This window comes from Ursus americanus, chromosome 4, assembly GCF_024610735.1.
Source record: "Ursus americanus isolate L20-20 chromosome 4, mUrsAme1.1.p, whole genome shotgun sequence".
Lineage (NCBI taxonomy): Eukaryota > Metazoa > Chordata > Mammalia > Carnivora > Ursidae > Ursus > Ursus americanus.
This window is the reverse complement of record NC_142130.1, coordinates 29035275-29054669: the sequence shown is the minus strand read 5'-3', so window position 1 is coordinate 29054669 and position 19395 is coordinate 29035275. Positions and strand designations below refer to the sequence as shown.

Here is a 19395-nt window from a genome sequence, read left to right as displayed (position 1 = left end):
GTCAGATATTTAAAAAATTATAACATTAGATCAAGAAAATCAGTGATAACTCCAGAAACCAAAATATCAAGCCAAAAATGCTGCAAAAACCTGAAAGTTAGACAGGAAAGATTTTAAATAATCTTAAAGTTATAAGTCATTCATATGTGAAGACACTTAAAATACTGTATTTATAACAGCATTTTAAAAATTCATAGCAGAACTAGGCCCTTATCCTGTTTGTATACCTACCACCTAGAATAAGACCTGACACTTGACATGTGTTATAGCTGACACCTAAAGAAAGGCTTGGCACATGTTTATTCCTTCAGTGAATCATATTATGACCTCCTTTTACCTAATAATGCACATGAAGTTTCGCATAAAATCCAAATTGGGTTTTCAAAAAAATGTGTATTCTGTAAATAAGCTATACATCAGCCTTATAATCTATTTTTCCCATTTTTCATAAACGCCAGAACACACCACAGAAATTAAGAAAAGGGGAGGAAATTAATCAAATACTGTTAGCAGGCAATTAACTCATGCAGTAATTAAAAAGGTAAAGTAATCATCATCATCATCATCACCACCCTGATAGCAAGTATTTGTTTAGTTTTATTATGTGAAGATTTTGTGCGAAAGGGCTATCCATAAAACAACCCTATCAAGCAGAGGTTCCCCCTTTTACAGCAGAGGAAACCAGCAACTTAGAATTTGATCTTATACAACCCAGATCACATAGCTCAGAAAGCAGAACGGGTAGGATCTGAATGCAGGCAGTGTGACTACGAAGTCTGTACCTGATACTGTCTTATTGGCATGATGGTCTATTTACAAAGTGGCCCTGACTCCAGCTGGTTCCACATTAAAAGAAAAAAATGGTAATACTACAATACATCAGAAGGCATATTTGAATTACTAAGAAGATGGGCTGGGTGAGTAGTTCACAGAGACCTTAGGGCCTACAAACCTAAAATATTCAATACCCAGCCCTTTAAGGAAAAGTATGCCAACTCCTGCTTTATTAGTTTTAAAAGTAACTTGGGTCCAGAAAAGAATTTTATGAAAGTGAAGACTTCTTTCCCCTTCCATTCAAAAAATACTGGTAGACATTAAACTACTTTCCAAAATTTGAATAATTCTATTTGATTTGCTAAAAATAACTATTTCCTCCCCTCCCAGTAATACATAGCTCTGCTCAAGGTATTTATGGTCAGTGGAAAAATGTTTATTAATAGATATCTGAAGGAAATATGTCTTTCCATTTGGATTATTTAACCTGCTTGTATTCAGAAATATCATTTCCTATCTTACTACTTGGACAATTTCTACAACTGATAATCTTAAGAGATGAACAAATCAGTCTATTAAGGATAGTTTTATCAATCTTACAATTTCTAGCAAATCCCCTTTGTTCTAAATTGTTACCAAAAAACAGTATTATGTACACGGTATGCACTTAATGTTTCTTAAATGACATAAAAGGACAGTGTGGTTATGAAGGAATAAAACAGGATTCCTGTTTTGCCATTCCACTTTTCTTCATGCAGATCTTCCCTGCTTTTCTTTCTCTGATCCCTCTGCTTCCCAAATACTACACTCCAGTGCACAAGTGGGTTGGCTTCCTGGCTACGATTCTAACCAGTTAGCTCCTCAGGAACCTTAAGTTTACTGATCTGTGGTTGCTTGATGGTGTTGGTTGTGGGAATTTCATTTTGCCAGTTACTACATTATTTGTTGACTGAGGAATCCCAGAAACATAAATCCTACTTAAGCAATGCTGCTTCATTACAGTTACTAGGCACAGGCACTACTTTCACATTCTTACGCTCCACAGTAGATGCCAAAGATCAAAGACCAAGAGACATTCACATGTGATCAGGGTGAAGACATATTAAGTAAAATTTTGTGGCCTACTTGTTGGCATTAATGAAATTTATTTACTTCAATTAGCATCTCTTTTACTGTGTTAAATAAATCACTCAACTTTGCTAGAAGCTCAGTATTATCCTAGGTATTCTGAGGACAGAGATTTTATGATAGAAAGAATGCAAGCCAAAGTAAATAATGTTTCAGCTGGCAACTGTTTTCAGTGTTAAGAGTATAGTTAAGGACACTAAAATAGTTATAGAAGATTTCATGAAGAGGACAAAAGAGCAAGGCTTTAAGGAGGCTTTAAGGATGAGAAAAAAATCTGGCAGAAAAGGGAAGAGAGATCTCAGCTGGGAAGTACAAGATAAGTAAAGCCACAAAAATAAGAATTATAGTAACATGTGAAAAGGAAGAGCATTAATTACTATCTAATAATTATACTTAAAATGGTAATACCACTCTTCATGATTTAGACTTTAAAGAGGTTCTTCAAATGTTTTCTATAAATTATAAATGTGCTTGTAACCCTCAGAATGACCATATTAGTTACTTCTGTGAGATGCTTATGATCAATCAGAAACATGATCAAACAAAAGCACAGATAATAACATGTCTCATTTAGCAAGTCAGTTTTCACTAGAACAGACAATCTTACTGAATCTAAAAAAGAAGATTCACTAAGTGGTCTTGTCACTTATCTGTTATGATTGATACACAGAAATATGCAGATTTGCAAATTAGTTACTAAAATAGGCTCACCACTTCAACTCTCAATTTGCCCTCAGGTGGTTCTGAAGGTCTCCAGGTCTCAAGGATATTATTCAATTGACGTCAAGGGCCCTAATGTTTCTTCAGTGGATACAAATTTTAAAATTTCTGATTAACAGCATTTACTGAAAAGTGGTTTTGATATTTTTCCATTTTTTAAATCTGGTAATAAGTATCAGAACTTCTGGTCAACAAGATGTGAATAACTACTGTCCGTAAACTCAACAGATATAATATAAATGCAGGCGAAGTCAAAGAAACTTGATGTTTAGTTAGCCCGTGTAGCATCGTGCAGAAATATGTGCTTTTCACTTTTTGTAGACTTTTGGTAGAACTCAATTACAACTTTCCAGAGTACCTAAAAGTCTACTGACACAGACTGGGAGCTACAGGTAATCAGTTCATTGTGTTAGTCATTCTGTCTGACTCAAGTCAAACAATCTGACATCTGTATTCTTTCAGCTCCATCATTTTCACTTCAGTTGACTCTGAAAGGTCCTAACTGTTCCTCTACCTGCCAGCACTTCTCCACATGTGTTTTTTTTTCTTTTTAATTTACTTATTTATTTTAGAGGGAGAGAGAGAGACAGCATGAGTAGGGGGAGGGGCAGAGGGGAAGTGGACTCCGCACTAAGTGGGGAGCCCAACACTGGGCCCCATCTCTGGATGGGGAAATCCCAACCCCAGCCGAAACCAAGAGTCAGACGGTAATGGACTGAGCCACCCAGGTGCCCCTGTGTTCTTCTATTAGCAAGGACAAATTTCTCTAGTCCTAGCTGTAGAAATGTTTTTATTACTACTTTAAAGAAAATTGGATTCACATTTACTTTTACACTTCTAGTTTAAGTCTGGCCAGAAATTTTGGTACAACCCAGACAACCATTAACCTAAGGTGACTGCTTCAAACTCTGAATACCATTTTCAATCTGGGGCTCTCATAGGTAAGAGTACGATAGGTAAGAGCCACGCTGTGAAACACATAATGTTGCATATTAACAAAATTTAAAACCACTAGTTGAGGCTGGAAAAACTTTCCTTGTATAGTAAATTCTTATACTAGTATTTGCTACAATTTAATTTAAACTGTAATGAAAGCAGCTTAATTATAACTCTAGACTTAATAATATTAATTGCTGAGTTTTTAATGGGAAAGATAATCACCATAAATTATGAAAAAGTTAAAAGGAAATAGGAAATGAGGACATTTACCTTCAAGCAAAGTACGTTATAAAATAAAGCAGTAAATTTACTTTTATGTCTATTGTGTAAAATAACATCTTAGAGGGGCGCCTGGGTGGCTCAGTAGTTAGGCGTCTGCCTTCGGCTCAGGGATCCCAGAGTTCTGGGATCAAGCCCCACATCAGGCTCCTCGACTGGGAGCCTGCTTCTTCCTCTCCCACTCCCCCTGCTTGTGTTCCCTCTCTCGCTGGCTGTCTCTTTCTGTCAAATAAATAAAATCTTAAAAAAAACAATCTGAGAATATAATTATATTCCCAGGGATCCATTCTCTCCCTTCTTCTGTACTGCAAAGCTCCTGATCACTTAACAGTTATTCATTAAGCATCTTAACAGGATTTTAAGGAGATTATTTGAGTTAGACCCTGAAACAGGTTTTTCATTCACCAAAGCAATCCTTGGCCATACGTGAGAACAGCAAAGATGTTGCCCTCCCCTAACTGATCTAAGCAAAAAGACCTCGTCACTCGAAAACCACACCACTAATCCTATGAGAGGTTCCTTCTCCCTCATACATTAGCTCTTCTTTGCACATTAAGTCTACCTGCATTAAGGGCCAAGGCGCTGGCTCAAAATAAGCTTTGCATGATAGGCTAATTGCTATTCAAATTTTTCTCCCCAGGAGCATGAATAGTCAAGGATGTCCCTTTAGTTAAAATGCCAATGGAAAAGGTATCAAACAAGATCAAGTTAAAAGGCAAATACACTTATACACATACACATATATGCATGCACATCTTAAAACGTTTCTTCCAAAAGATCTAGTTAAAAGGCAAGAGAAAAGTCTTTCGAAATACTAGAATTTAAACCTGGAATATCACATAAAAAGTTCAGTTAAAGGACAAGGCTCTCCTACACATAGGAATTATTTTCTTTCCAAATAAACATAAAATTATTTCCCTTCAACTTATAAAAACCATAATAACCTTCAGTATAAAAGTTACATACTCCATATTTAACTTTAAAAAGTTCAATGAATACTTTTTCAGGTATCTATTTATCTAAATATTGATTTTTTGAGAAAAACTTTCAAGGAATCAGTTATCTTACCAATTTCAAAAGATGAAAAAAATGAAGACTAAGAGAATGTCAGGTTAACATATGAATATAAATAAAGAACAATGCATATGTTATTTTACATTAGCAATTCTCCCAAAACTTTCATATGGATTTTAACACAAGTATTGAAATTAACATAACCGAAATAACTCTATACACAATTGTTGACTATTAAGGTAACAAATCAATTTATCCCCTAATAACCCATTTCCTATTCCCTTAATATTTCCCTTAAGTATATATGCCATGAAACATTAGTCCTTAGAATATATTTCATGGAAAAAGGGTTCTGTTGCTAAATAAATCTGGACAACTCTGTACACTTCGACTTCTCTTGCGATTCACAATGCACACAAGTATATTAAGGTCTGAGAAGTCCTAGGGAAAAGAAAAGCCTGCTTGTTTTACTTAATCAGCTTTTCCTATACATATTTAACAATAAAGCCCTTTGTTAAAAACGATCCTTGTAACTAACTTCACAGAGCATATTTGAAGGAAATGGGCTTCTCCAATAATATTTCCAGAGCTGTCACATAGTACCTGCACTCTGTACCAAGATTAAAAACACCTCTCCTTAGATGCTTTTATATTTGCTCCTCAGACGTTACTGTTTTCAAATCCTCCAGGTGGGTAGAAAGTTTATCGCTTTCAGTATAAAGGAGAATTCTCCTTTATACTTACCTTTCTATAGTGCTTGTCACTTTCAGATCCATGATCTGTTGCTCTAAACGCTGTTTCTCCAGGTGAACCTTAAAGATAAATACGCAGTCCTTCAAATTCTCCATTGTGGTCAGTAGCCCAAATTCCAATTTATTTTAAAGGCAAATACATTTTTAGAGCAAAAATCACTTTTCCGAAAATTAAAAGCTATTCTTATTTTAAGGAACATACTGGTAACCTATGCAAAAAAACCAAAACAAAACAAAACAAAAAAACGCTTTTTAAGTATTATAGGACATGTTTAAAGTATCACTGAAAATTACAATCAAAAAAAGACAATCTTTGATAAGGATAATTTTCCATGAGAGTACTTACAGTTCAGCTATTTACCACTGCCATTATAAACCACATATAGTAACAAAATAAATTTAAAATGTCAACTGTGACAGGACAGATGAGACAAACTAAAATTACTTTTCATTTCAATTATCAGAAACAATTGTATCACTCTCAAGAAAATATTTTGGTTAAGCAAACTTTCTAATAGTTTTAATCTTACAGATACATATTTAGGAATTTTAGTTTTACTGCAAAATAATTATTTTATTATTTTCACCTGTAAAATAAGGAATTTGCCCAATATAGTTCTGGAGTTTTAAAATTCAGCATAAGCAGCATAAATTTGGTCTGCAATTTTATTTGCAACTAGTTCATTAGAAGCATTTAAAAGGCATGTTAAGGTCAGCAAAAATGTCTGTTTACACACCTAACAAGAGAAGTAGGTCAGAAGCTCCTATGACTTCACTAACCAATTTGTGACCTGTGAAAAACCAGCAAAAGGGGAAATAGAAATGTAAAATTTGACAGGAATGAGCAAACAAATATGTCTGAGATTTCAGAGTTATATCATGATAGGGCATAAATTGGGCAAATATACCAGGATTAACCTCAGTAAATTCTACTCATTATGGTCCATCATAATTAAATTTGTTCTAAAATCACCAAATTGGTTCTAACCAATTATGAAAAGCAAGCACATAGGAAGTCTCATCTACTTGTCAGGAACAAGAGATATTTTTTTCCCTCATTGACTAAAGCCACGCATGTTTAAGCTCTTACAAATTTTCATTTCGTTGCACTAACCAAAATTTAAAACCACTGAGCACCAAAACTTTGTGTACAGTCTTTTTTTCAAAAATCTGTCTTTCATTTGTACTACATGTTTTCATTTAAAAGATAGGAATCAACAAATGAATACATCTTGGTATTTTTCCTCTGGGGTTTCTGGCATTTTAAGTGAGATCAAACAGGTCCTTCCTTACCTGTGGTGAAAAAGTCCTTTAATAAGCTGAGGCTTTCGACAATCTTATCAAAGTCAGGTGCCAATTTTGCAAGGTCCTCTGAATTAGGAAGCGCTTTTCTAATTTTCTCTGTTAGAAGACGAAAAAAAATTTTCAAAATCAGAATTTCACTATTAAAACACTGATAATATTTAAATAACATCATATATAAATATCATCACACATAAATTTAAATATTTTTCCATTTTTTCCCCTATTACAACCACAGCTGCTACATGTATCTGAAACAACGTGTAATTCTGAGGATAATTTCATAAGCCATGAAATTTGTTTAAAAAGACTCACCAGATGTCTGGCTTAGAGGGACACCTTGATCTATAAGTTAAATGCCTTGAAACAGAAGCACTATATTAACAATGTTAACACTGTATTGGAATCAGAAGTACTTTTAAGGAGAAAGTCACAGCGAAGAGGCCAAGAATCAAAGAAAAAAGAGAAAAACGCCTCCTGTAACACCTGGTCCAAACTCAAAAAAAGTAATGAAATCTCAGTTCAAATTCAGAAACAGAATTCCATTACTTGTCTCTGTCCTTTCACAAACCTTCAGAAAATTCACACTTGTTACCATTTGGAAATAACTGTTTAAGAGCCCAAGGCAAGCTTTGGTTTTATTTTTGCTAGTTTTATTTATAAAATGGTCAGAGTATTTATTTTTGTTTATAAACACTCAACAATTTTGTCGAAGTTTGGTACAACTTTACAGTATCTTCTGAATTAGGACGGGCTTTTCTTAATTTTCTCTGCAGAAGACCAAAACACATAAATATTCTCAAAGTAAGAATATATGTCAGATATTGTTCTATTGCTATACAAGCATTCACCTGTTTAATCTTCATAGCAACCCTACATAATAGTTATCATCAACTCCACTTTACAGGTGAGGAACTGAGGCACTGAGGTTCAATAGCTGGACCTGCCCACACAACAAAGAAGTGGGGAGTCGGGCTTCAAGCCTAGCCAGGCCAGCTTCAGAATCCAGACCCTCAGCCCCACGCTGTGGTGCTGGCAAATACATCAAAGTAGAAAACTCTCCACATGAATATTAGGAAAATACTGAAAGAATGCTTCAAATTCCTGCAGGTTCCTCTGTCGGTGCAGCACAGTTTTATCTTTAAGAAAATGCCGTGTGAATAAGTACATAAAGAGATTAATTCCACCCCCATACACACCTAGGCTAAGAAATTAGACAAAGTCTAAAAAAAGAGGCTGAGGAAAAGAATTTCATTCAAAAAAAAATTTTTTTTTAATTACTGTAACTTAATTTTGGCAATCAGAACTATCAAACATACTTTTTTCTCATCTACCTGTTACAGAAAAAGGGGAACAGTGGCTGAGTATGGGGAGAAATTACTATGGACAATAGCACACTTTTAGGGACCTGGTTACAAAAAGTAGAGATAACCAAGGGATCCAGTCAAAATTAACTAGTTAGGTGGGTCATGGTGCATCTGTTCTGGGTAACAATACACAACACTGAAAGTGAAGTCTAGGAAGGCTGCTTAGCTGACAAATTTATTAGGCAGCAAAAGATTAAGAAACCAAAGTGTATGATCTAAAATATTAACCACACACACAGACTACCTACAATTAAAAGAAAATGTCCATAAGGATAGCGGTGGCTATGTGAGAGTGATGGGCGAGGCGTTATTTTTTTCCTATCAATTTTTTCTTTGATATTCTATTACTTTTATCATTCAAATAAAACTGCTACACAGTAAGCTCATGAGTGAAGAAACTATCTCAATACCACTATTTCTCTTTCCCAAAGATACTACCAAGAAACAGTTTAACGTTGAATACAAACCTAAATCGATATACTCATCAATCTCCCACACGATGTCAGGCACAATCCATTTATAGTCACTAAGGTCAGGTATCATATCTTTCCACTGATCGAAAGTCTAAAAGAAAAGAAAGTATGCCAACTGAATGCTCTGAATGTCATACAAAAATAAAGAAAAACTACCTTAATTTATCTAATTAAAACATGCCCATCTACTACAAATGATGTATTATGTTTAAATATTTTAGAAACAAAGTAGCCTCAGCTCTTCTAAAAACAAATTAGCTGGCAAGCATACAAAATATGTAAATGTTCCTTTACAAAATATGGAAAATGTAAAACTTCAAAAGACAGTCTTATTTCAAACAGGTTCCATGATTTGGCTTTAAGCAATACTGTGGAACACAAGACAAAACGAGAGGTCAGGACACCTTGCCTCTGCTCCCAAAGCTGCCAAAAAGTGGTTGTGCTAGCATGCCACCTACTCTCCTGAGCTCTAAATTGGCAAGCTGAAAATCAAACCTAGGTGACCTCACCCCAGCCCAGTGCTCCTTCCACTAGGCCATTCTCATCTCTTGTAAGTATAGGATTCAAAGAGCATTTTTCTATTAGCACCATTAAAACAATTTAGCACCTGATAGAGACACACAATAAAGATCTAATTGTATTTAGATTTTTAAATATCTATATTCTGTTGGACTAAAGAAAAATGATTTGCGCTATAAAACCTTCAAATAGTCATGCTAAAAATAAGTGAAAAAGCAGTGGAAATTAGACTCACCTTTTTGGCTGTATAGCCACCACCAACAGCAGATCCTAGTATGAGATATCGAAGTTTTAAGAGTCTTGCAGCTAATCTCGCTGGCCAAAAATTCCTGCATGGCTGGTAGCCATATTTAATTGGAGAAAGTTTCAATTTACGTAAGGGAAGGTTAGTTAAAGAGGAGAACTGATGAAATGACGTCCTGAATTGGGGTCTTTGAAGCTTTAAGGTAGGATGATGTGAATGATAAGTACTTCGTGAAACCAGATGCAGTTTTTGTAGCGGCAAGCCTCCTTTGATTCCAGAGCTATGCTTCACTAAGGACTGGCAGACCTCACTAAAAAAAAATCAGCATGGGACAAAGATCAGACTGGGTAACAATGCAAAGGAAATGATATAAAAAGAGCAACATACACAAGAGAAAACACACATGCGCGCACGGGGCCACTCACACCACGTCATACTGTACCTCGTATCTCCTAGCCATTCACTACGTGCCAGGCACTGCTGCAGCATGTGCTACCTCCTGTAATCCTGCTAACAATCCTATGGCGAAAATACCAGTATTACCTCCGTTCTACCAACGAGGAAAAGGTGGCACACACATGAATAACTTGCCCAAGTCCACACAGATAGAAGGATTCAAACCCAGGCAGTGGGACTCCAGAGCCTGCCCTCTCATTCACTTATTTTATTAACTGCTGTTCGCTGTCAGGGAAATTGGAAACAAAATGAACAAAAACCTGCTTTTAAGCACAAAAATTCCAACAGCTTAGAACAGCTATTCTTTGGCTTCTCCTCTAGGTCTCAGGATCCTGAGATAGCCCAGGGACAGAAATTAAGGAAAAATCATTAACTATATATAAGGCACCTGACTGAAAGTTTCTGAGAAGAATAAGATTAATTAAAGAGTAATAAAAGATGATACTAAAGGCAATGTGCAATAATCTGAATATTTGTGTCCCCCCCAAATTTATATATGGAGCCTAATTCTCAACATGAAGTATTTGGAGGTGAGGCCTTTGGGAAGTAATCTGCTTTATATGTGGTCCCAGACATGGAGCCCCTGTGTTGGGACTGGGGCCCTTATAAGGAGATGAAGAGCACACATCTCTCTCTCTCGCTCACTCTCTGTCACGTGAGGACACAGAAAAAAGATGCCCATCTATGAACCAGGAAGCAAGTCCTCACCATACACCAAATATGCTGGCACCTTAATCTTGGAGCTCTCAGCCTCCAGAACTGTGAGAAATGAATGTCTACTGTTGAAGCCACCCAGCTTTTGGTAATTTGGGGAGTCATACGGTGATTGTATATCAGTTGTGCAGATATAAGAGAAGACACTAGAGTGAGGTGAGGTGGCAGCACTGACAAAGGAAAGGGATAGGTAGAGACCAGAATGACAGACTGGACATGGGAGACAAGGGAAAAGAGTAAATAGTAATCTGACGTTTTCGCTGGGAGACTAACATTACCAATTACAGATAAAAAAAAAAAAAAATCAAGAGCCAAACCAACTTGGGGGGAAGAGCCCACAGTTCCAAAACATTTAGCTCAAACTTCTTTCAACTCCATCCTTGGAGCCACTTAGTGTTTTGAGCCAGGTAAACTCTGGTTCCATCTGCAGTTTCACTGCTTACTTGTGTGCAATCAAGGGCAAATTATGAACTTACCGAAGACTCAGTTTTTTAAAATTTGTTAAAATGGGATAATAGCTACATCAGAGTTATTGTCAATAATCACCAATTCAAGTATCTTCTTCCCAGACCATAATCCCCTTCACTACAACCATCTTTGATCCTACTGGAACAACCAAGTCATGGATCCTTCTTTCTTCTTCTTAACGTATTAGTCTTCACCTTATCTATTTACCTACTTACCCACCTTATAAATAGTTCATAGTTCATAGTTTCAAGGACTCTTTTGCAAATACTCTAAACTCAATTGCCCTCTGGCTTTTGGTTACACTTGTCTGGCAAAATACAAACCCTAGATGCACCTTATTATCACTTTAAGCCTGTACCAAGGGAATGAAGCACTACTGAAGAAAACTGAACCCACTGGACAGACATCTCACGTAGGCCTCTAAGAACGCCTGAGAATCTTACTTTCTTTACCAATTCATTCTTCCACACTCTCCTAGGACTATTTCAGATGTTCCCCACCCTCTTCTACCCTCCCACATTCTCCCCATACTTCCTGCAATTTTCTGGAGAAAATGGAAGCCATCAAGAGACATGCCGTTGCTTCCTACTGCATCTACACCCACCCCCCTCTAGCTGCCCCTCTCTGCACAAGCCCTAAGCCCTGTGAGATTACAGTAAGTACTCCTCTTCCCTTCGAAGGCAAATCCCTCCATTTCCTCTGAATTCTTTCTGCCTTTTCAGGAATCACTAGTCAAGTCTCTCTCAATTTAAAGAAGAGAGAAAAAAAAGAAGCTGGTTTCCTGCTCTATTTTGTTACAAGCCAAACCAACTTGACTTCCATCTGTATCACTTCAGCAAAACAGCCCTTACTGAGTGTCCTGACACCTTCCAATTGGCATTTGTTTTATCAATTCTCATTTTCTCTCTCTCAGCAATATCTGACAGTGTTAACACCCCCTCCTTGTTGGAACTCCCTTTACACCGACAGTCAGTAGCTTTACTCCTACTCACTGGCCACTCTTTTTCAGGCACCTCCTCCCCAACTACCCTTTTTTAATTTATTTTTTATTTTTTAATTTTAGAGAGAGAGAGAGAGACAGAGAGAGCTTGTGAGCGTGGGGGGTGGGGCAGAAGGAGAGAGAATCGCAGCCCAACACGGGCTTGATCCCAGGACCTGGAGATCACCATCCCAGCCAAAATCAAGAATCAGATACTCAACCAACTGAGCCACCCATGCACCCCACCACAGCTACCTTTCAAATGTTGGGAGTTCATGGGACTTAGACATAAAGTCACTTCTCTTCTCATTCTATTTACTCTTCCTAGGCAATCTTATCCACACCCACTTCCTCAATTACCATATACATACTCATGTTTCTCAAAACTTATATGTCTAATACAAATAGTTAAGCTTCCGACCCTTGTGTCCAACTGCCCACTGCACATCACCCCTTAGATATCAAAAAGTACCTCAAATATCCAAATCCGTGTTATCTTTCCTCCGTCCCTCCAAACCCTGACCACACTCTAGTACTTCCTATCTCAGGAAAGGGCAAACACCTGTCCAGTCCCATAAGCCACAAATTTGGGGCTTATTCTTGATACCTTCCTCATCCTCAAGTTCTGTTAATTCTACTTCCGACATAGATCTTGAATCTTCTATTTCTCCCATCTCCACTACCACCATTCCTTACCTGGGCTGCTGTAACAGTCTCAACTGAGGTATTCTCCACAGAACAACCAGAGCACTCTTCTGAAATGTAAATCTGATAACTGTCACTCACCTGCATAAATCTCCCCAATGTCTCCTCCTACATTCAGAATAAAACCCAAATTCCTGGTCTATAAAGCCCTCCATGGTCTAATCCTTCCTCTCTCCCTCTCACCTCCAAGCTCCACCCAGACCAGTTTTCATCTAGCTCCTCCAATGTGCCATAGTCCTTCCATCTCAGGGCCCTGATACCCACTGTGCTTGGACAAACTCTTCTACCTACTTACCTCCCATTACTTCTGTTAACTCTGGTCACAAATGGTTTCACCACAGCATTCCCTCCTCTCCCGGAACCTACATTCTAATTCGAGTCCCTTGCGACAGTTCTTAGCTCCCTGTACTTTTTCCTCAGTGCACATAAAATTAGTATTACACAATAGTGGAATTATTGGATTAATATTTGTCTCTACCAGTAAACTGCAATCTTCATAAGGCCAGGGAGGTCCTGTTTTGCTTATCATCATATTTCTAAAGCCTAGCCCGGTGCTTCCAAGTAGTAGATGCTTGATAAATTTGCTGGGTGAACATACGTTATTGGGAGAATAGCAAAAACAAAACAAAAGGTGGAAGAACCTAGCAATGACCACAGAGTAAATGCTCAATAAATGTCATTTCAACATTAACTGCACTAACCTCTGCTAATGTATCAATGAGTAGTCCTCTATCCCTCAAAAGCTGTTTCCTTTTTTCAAGCAAGGAGTTAATCCAAATATATATCCAAACAGATAAACTCCAGACCCAAGCAGTCCTATTGCTAAGATGTTACTACAAAGTTAATTGAATTAAACATGTCTTTAAGAGTTTAATAAATGTTTGAAAGGAATTCATGGAAATTAAAGATGTAATAGCCAATAAAAAAAAATGAATAGCAACACCAGAAAATGTATTAAGGAAATTCTTGGGAACTTACAACATAAAGAAAAAAGGTGGAAACCATGAGAAAAAAGTTAAGTGACTCAGAGAAGTGGTATTCAAAGTTGGAATGTGTATGGAACGCGTTCCATAGAATACACAAAATGACTCACTGGGTTTCAGGAAGAAAGTACCAAAGCTTCCAGATACATTATTTTTTTGTATATCATCCTTCGAGATTATGTTAGGGCAGAATTATAATGTAAATAATTAATTAGTACAGATATATATATATATAATTTAAAAATAAGTGTGTATATACACATATTGTGGCATATTTTTTTTTTTTCAAACGCATGAGAAGCACAGATCATATTTTGCACATCATGGACATACAGAATCAATCTAAGAAGACCAAGTTATCTAACAGGAGTCTAAAAACAAAAAGAAGAGGAAAAATGAAAGGAAGAAAATAAAGAAAGAAGAAAAACTTCCCAGAACTGAAGAATCTTTTTAACAGAAAGGCCCATTAGTACCAAGCCAGATTTGGGGTAGAGGCTGAGGTGGGGGGACCCACACCTTTGTCAAAGAAAAGCCTTGAGAAATTAAAGATAAGGCCAAGATCCTGAAAGCTTCCATGAAGAGAAGAACAGGATACCTACAAAGACACAAAAATCAGACTGCCTTGAGAGTCTGTATTATTAACAAAGGATGCTAGAAAAAAACGTAGCAATGCCTTTACCGTTCTGAAGGAAAAGTATTTTGAATGTAGATTTCTATATTTGGCCAAACTAAAAATCAATGTGTTGTAAAACAAACCCCCCATCATGACTCCCCAAATCATGTATTCTCTCTCAACTACCATCTCTTTTAACCTATATACCATCTCCTAATACGAATTCTATTTTTCAACAAATTTACACAACCATTTATTGCACCTAAATAAATGCTGGTCACTGATCTTAAATGTTAGTATGTATTTAGATATGTTCTATCAAAAAATGTTTATGTTCCTATCTGTTTAAGAATGGGAATTTAAATGTACTCCTTCATAACAAACATGCAGAAGAAATACAGCAGAAGACAAATTCCACAGCTTGAGGCTTCTGACCTTCCAAATCTCTCCTTCTGCAGGGGAGCTAAACTGTGCTATCAACATAAACACTTTTAAGCCATGACTCTATGGAGTCCATAGTAACTTAAGAAACAATTTAGCACAACAGCATCCACCTGAACAACGAAGCATCAGTTATTAGTCTGTTGTTAAGCTCAAATTTTTTTCCTTTTTATTTAAATAAAAGTAGATATGTTTCTTCAGGAACAGTCAGGAGTAGAAATAAAAAGGTAGTAAATAATTTACTGCGGTATCAAGGGCTGCGGATTTACTCAGAAACTCAAATTCCATAAAATTAGAAATAACTATTCCATTATTCTAACTGACTATAACTATTGAATGTCACCCAGTTCTAAATTTAGACTCAACTTTCATAAAAATTTGGATTCCATTCCTTATAAAAACTATAAATTACCTACACACTTTAAACAACGTTCTGGAAAAAATTCAAGATGAGTGTTTAGAGGCTAATTTGGGAAAACCAAGTTTTTCCAACCTTATTTGATGCATATTACTTCTTACCAAAAGCCTGCAACAATGAGTTAAGGTTGAAAACATCTAAGGATATTAGAACACAAATACGTGTGAAGATAAAGTCAAATTTAAATCTTATTAAAATGTATATAGTAACCCACAGAAATGAGAAGATTCTAAGCTTTTTTACTTGGGATTAAACCAGGTCAGGGCAGCAATAACGGTGTGATTAGAAAGTTGGTGCTATATTCACCACTTTGCATCCAAAGTAAGTCTTCCTCCCTAAACACTGAAAAGCTGCTATTAAGAGGGCATCTCTAATCACCATCTCTGACACCATTTGCGTCACTGCCCAGATCTGTCTCCAAAGCAAGTCTACTCAGCGGATTAGAACAAGAGACAGAGTCCTCTTCATTCTGGGAGAAAAACGAGTACCCGCAAGAGCAATGTACACCTGGCGCGGAGGTAGAAGAAAAAGAGTTAAGAGAGAGGCGGAGAGGGTGACACATGAATAAAGCCAGAGGCCGGGAGGTAGAGGGCAGAAACAAGAAGCAACCAGAGACAGCGATAACAGCAAGGACAGAAAGGTGAAAGGAGCAGGGACAAAAGGACAACAGAGACAGGCCAAGACTGAAAGGAGCCCAGAATCTTCGAGTGGCACAGGAACAGGAACAAGGGCCAGTACTGCAGCCGGCACTTCAGGTAAGCCCGGTCAGGGCTCCTGTAACTGCGGCTCCTCAAAAATACCCCGGAATCCTCGAACCGCCCTCCGCCTGGCCTGTAACTTATGTGCACATTCTGGAGGTAGTGATGAAATAACTCGGTTTTTCGGAGGCCCCAGAAATAACGGGGCCAGCTCGGAGCCCACACTTACCAGGCCACGGCGGCCCGGCGTAGTCGCCACATCCCGCCGGCGAGGAGGTCACACAGGCGCCGACAGGGCCACGCGGGAGCCCTGGTGTCAGCCCCCGTCCGGCCCTTGCTCCAGGAATGACCCAGGAAGAAGCCCTCGGCAACAAGGGCACAGAGCAGCCACTGCGGCCCTCCCAATGGCGCATGGACTTCCGCGAGATCCCGCCCGGCACCCGTACTCCGTCCGTCAGAAAAACAAGCACCCTCCACCCTTCCTAGGAGAGCAGCACAAACGGTCCGGAGAGGAGTGGTGCCCGTGCTCAGAGCCTCCAGAGGAAACAAACACTTTCCGCTTTCCCTCACCTTTTCCCTTCCTCTTTGTTTCCGGGTTGGAATTAGCGAAATTTCAGTTTCCCAGGTCAGAGATTTGGAGACGTGAGGAGTTGAGAGTTGAGCAGGGACTGGCAAAGTGTAAGGCGAGGAAAGCGGATTGATAAATTCTCACTGGGTGGCTACCGATTTAAGAAAATTTAGATATTGAGGGAGCATGGAGGAGCCTATGTAGTACCAAATGAATATGGTAATAGTGTAATAGAATAATAAAAACCAATGGTTGCCCCACTCTTTTGTTCGGTGCCCTTGTTTACAAAGCACTTTAAGAACAATCTTGGGAAGCAAGAGGAGACATGGATCGGTTAAGTGCTTTAGAATCTTCTGAAGGTCACGTCCGAGAAGGGCTCAGATCAATTAGATCAGCCGTGGGTTTGGAATAAGTTTGTGCGCTTTATAAAGGCATCAAAAATGATTTTTTTTTTTGTTTCTTCACTTTTTAAATGGCTTTCATTTGGCTTTTAATCCCACTAATTTGTTGAAATGGCTCGTGTCAAAGCCTCCAACAATTCCATATTATCAACATTCAGCGTAGAATGTTGGGTGCTCAGCACTCTCCTTTTTAGTTGGCTTCCCTCTCTGGGTTTTGGGGACATAACGTTCTCCTTTTTTACAGAAGCTGCTGCTCCCCATTCTCCTTTGCTGCTTCTTCCTCTCCCGAAATTCTCAGCGTAGGAAGGTTCCAGATCTCAGAGATCCTCGGCCCCTTTCCTTCTCTGTCTTCATTCTCTCCCTACCTAATATGAACCAGTTCTATGACTTTAAATACAGTTTTCCCTTAACACTCTTGTGTAGGGCCCATAAAAGGGGTGTGGCCTGTGAAAGGTAATGAAGACTAGTGGCTTAATCAGGACCAAAATCAAAGGGCCCTGTACGCCCCTCTTCACTGCAAGGGCATCCACCCCAATTCCTTTTCCCTTAATCATCAGAATCCTAAATCAGTACCCATATGCTTGACAACAGAGCCCAGTATTAGACCCAGCCATTGGTAGTAAACTCCCCAAATGCAGGACTCTGGGGATTTTCTTTATTATATTTATTGTGGTTACTGTTTTAATGGCAGGTCCAGATAGGAACTTGCTATACTGACCTGTGCAAACCGTAGCTTTTTCCGAGATTGCAGAGTTGTACAAAAATTCCTTTGTTACTGTTACTTCCCAGTTGTTTTAGAAAAAAATAAGGGAAACCAAACAATGGTAACTCCTTTCATATATGGGTTACCTTTACATTTCACAAAGCCCTTTTTTTTTTTTTTTTTGCAATTCTACTTCTAGGCATTTAGCCTACTGAACCATTCCTACATGTGCAAAGACAAATGCATGATATTTATTTTTGCATTGTATGAAATAGTGAAAGATTGGAATCAACATCGTTAAAAGATAAACTGAAGCATAATAAAAATTGTAAGCATTTATTTGATCAAAAATTGATTTGAATTAAGCAGTGCCAAGCCAGAATTGGTTACTAGTGCTCTATCAACAGGACCCAGGGACAAGACTTTATAGAGAAGACAGGGAAGCAATGAAAGGATATTATTTGATTGGCTGTATCTTACGTGCTTGCCTTATTTGGGAAAGTCTAGTTGACTGTGATTGGCTGCCTTAGGCATTGCTTTGTTTTTTTAAATTTAAATACAATTAGCCAACATATAGTACATCATTTATTTCAGATGTAGAGTTCAGTAATTCATCATAATTGCTTCCTTAATCTTAATGCATTTATAGGCTTAAATTTTGGTTTGCTTAGTAGGCTGCCAAGGTATTAGAACCAAGCTGGTCTATATATTCAACCCATTCCCAACATAATTTCAGCAGGTACATATTGTAGAAATTAACAAAATATTCTAAAATGTATATAGAAATGCAAAGTGCCTAGAATATCCAAAACAAAGAACAAAACTAGGGTTTTTATAACCACCTGACTTGAAGACTTAACAATATAATCAAGACAGTATAGTATTGGGATAAGAACAAATAAATCAAGGGACCAAATTAGAGGGTTCAGAAATAGATCTCCATTTGTGCAGTCAACTGGTTTTTGACAAAAGCACCAAAGCAATATAGAAGTCTTTTTAATAAATGACATGAGAACAATTGAATATTTATATGGGAAAATATACCCCAAACATGTTATACATAAAATTTAATATAAACTTATATACAAAAATTAGTATACATAAACAAAAATTATATAAGCTGGGACATAGCCCTAAAAGTAACAATAAAACCTATAAATATCTTGAAGAAAATATAGAATATCTTTGCAACTTGGGAGTAGACAAAGATTTCTTAGGTTGCAGAACATAATACCACAAAATTAAAATTGATAAATTGGACTTTATCAAACTAAAATACTTCTGCTCATGAAATAACACTGAGAAAATTTAATATACAGACATCAAATTTGGAGAAGATATTTTTAGAATATTTATCTGGCAATGTTTACATGTCCAGAATAGCTAAGAAATTCTTACAACTCAGTAATAAGATAAACAACCTGTTTCGTTTGAATGTACTAAGGGCCATTTTGTTGGAATTAAGGGACTTTGGGGGGCCTAAATCATGGGGGGGAGCCCTCATGAATGGGATTAGCCTCTTATAAAGGAGACCTCACATAGCTCCCTAACTTTTCCACACTGTGAAGTTACAGCAAAAAGACAGCCATTTATGAGCCAGAAAGCAGACTCGCACTGACCAGAACAAGACCATGCTGGCACCTTGATCTTGGACTTCCCAGCCTCCAGAACTGTGAGAAATTTCTGTCTTTATAAGCTACACAATTTATGGTAGTTTGTTATAGCAGGCCAAATGGA

The 19395-nt window shown here is 37.6% G+C and overlaps 1 protein-coding gene across 4 annotated transcripts in view; it reads right to left on the bottom strand.

The window, feature by feature from the left end:
- The window catches only part of OPA1 (OPA1 mitochondrial dynamin like GTPase), an 84701-nt gene extending 68260 nt beyond the window's left edge, over positions 1–16441 (bottom strand). For 2 of the 4 annotated variants that reach the window (XM_045812749.2, XM_045812751.2), the window contains exons 1-6: positions 16216–16441; positions 9503–9821; positions 8743–8839; positions 6900–7007; positions 6344–6397; positions 5599–5666 (exon numbers count right to left, since the gene is read on the bottom strand). In XM_045812749.2, the coding sequence (XP_045668705.1) occupies positions 5599–5666; positions 6344–6397; positions 6900–7007; positions 8743–8839; positions 9503–9821; positions 16216–16247 (678 nt within the window). In that variant the 5' untranslated portion in view covers positions 16248–16441. The remainder of the gene's footprint in view (positions 1–5598; positions 5667–6343; positions 6398–6899; positions 7008–8742; positions 8840–9502; positions 9822–16215) is intronic. The other 2 variants (XM_045812750.2, XM_045812752.2) reach the window with 1 other exon arrangement.
- Positions 16442–19395: the final 2954 nt, after the last annotated feature.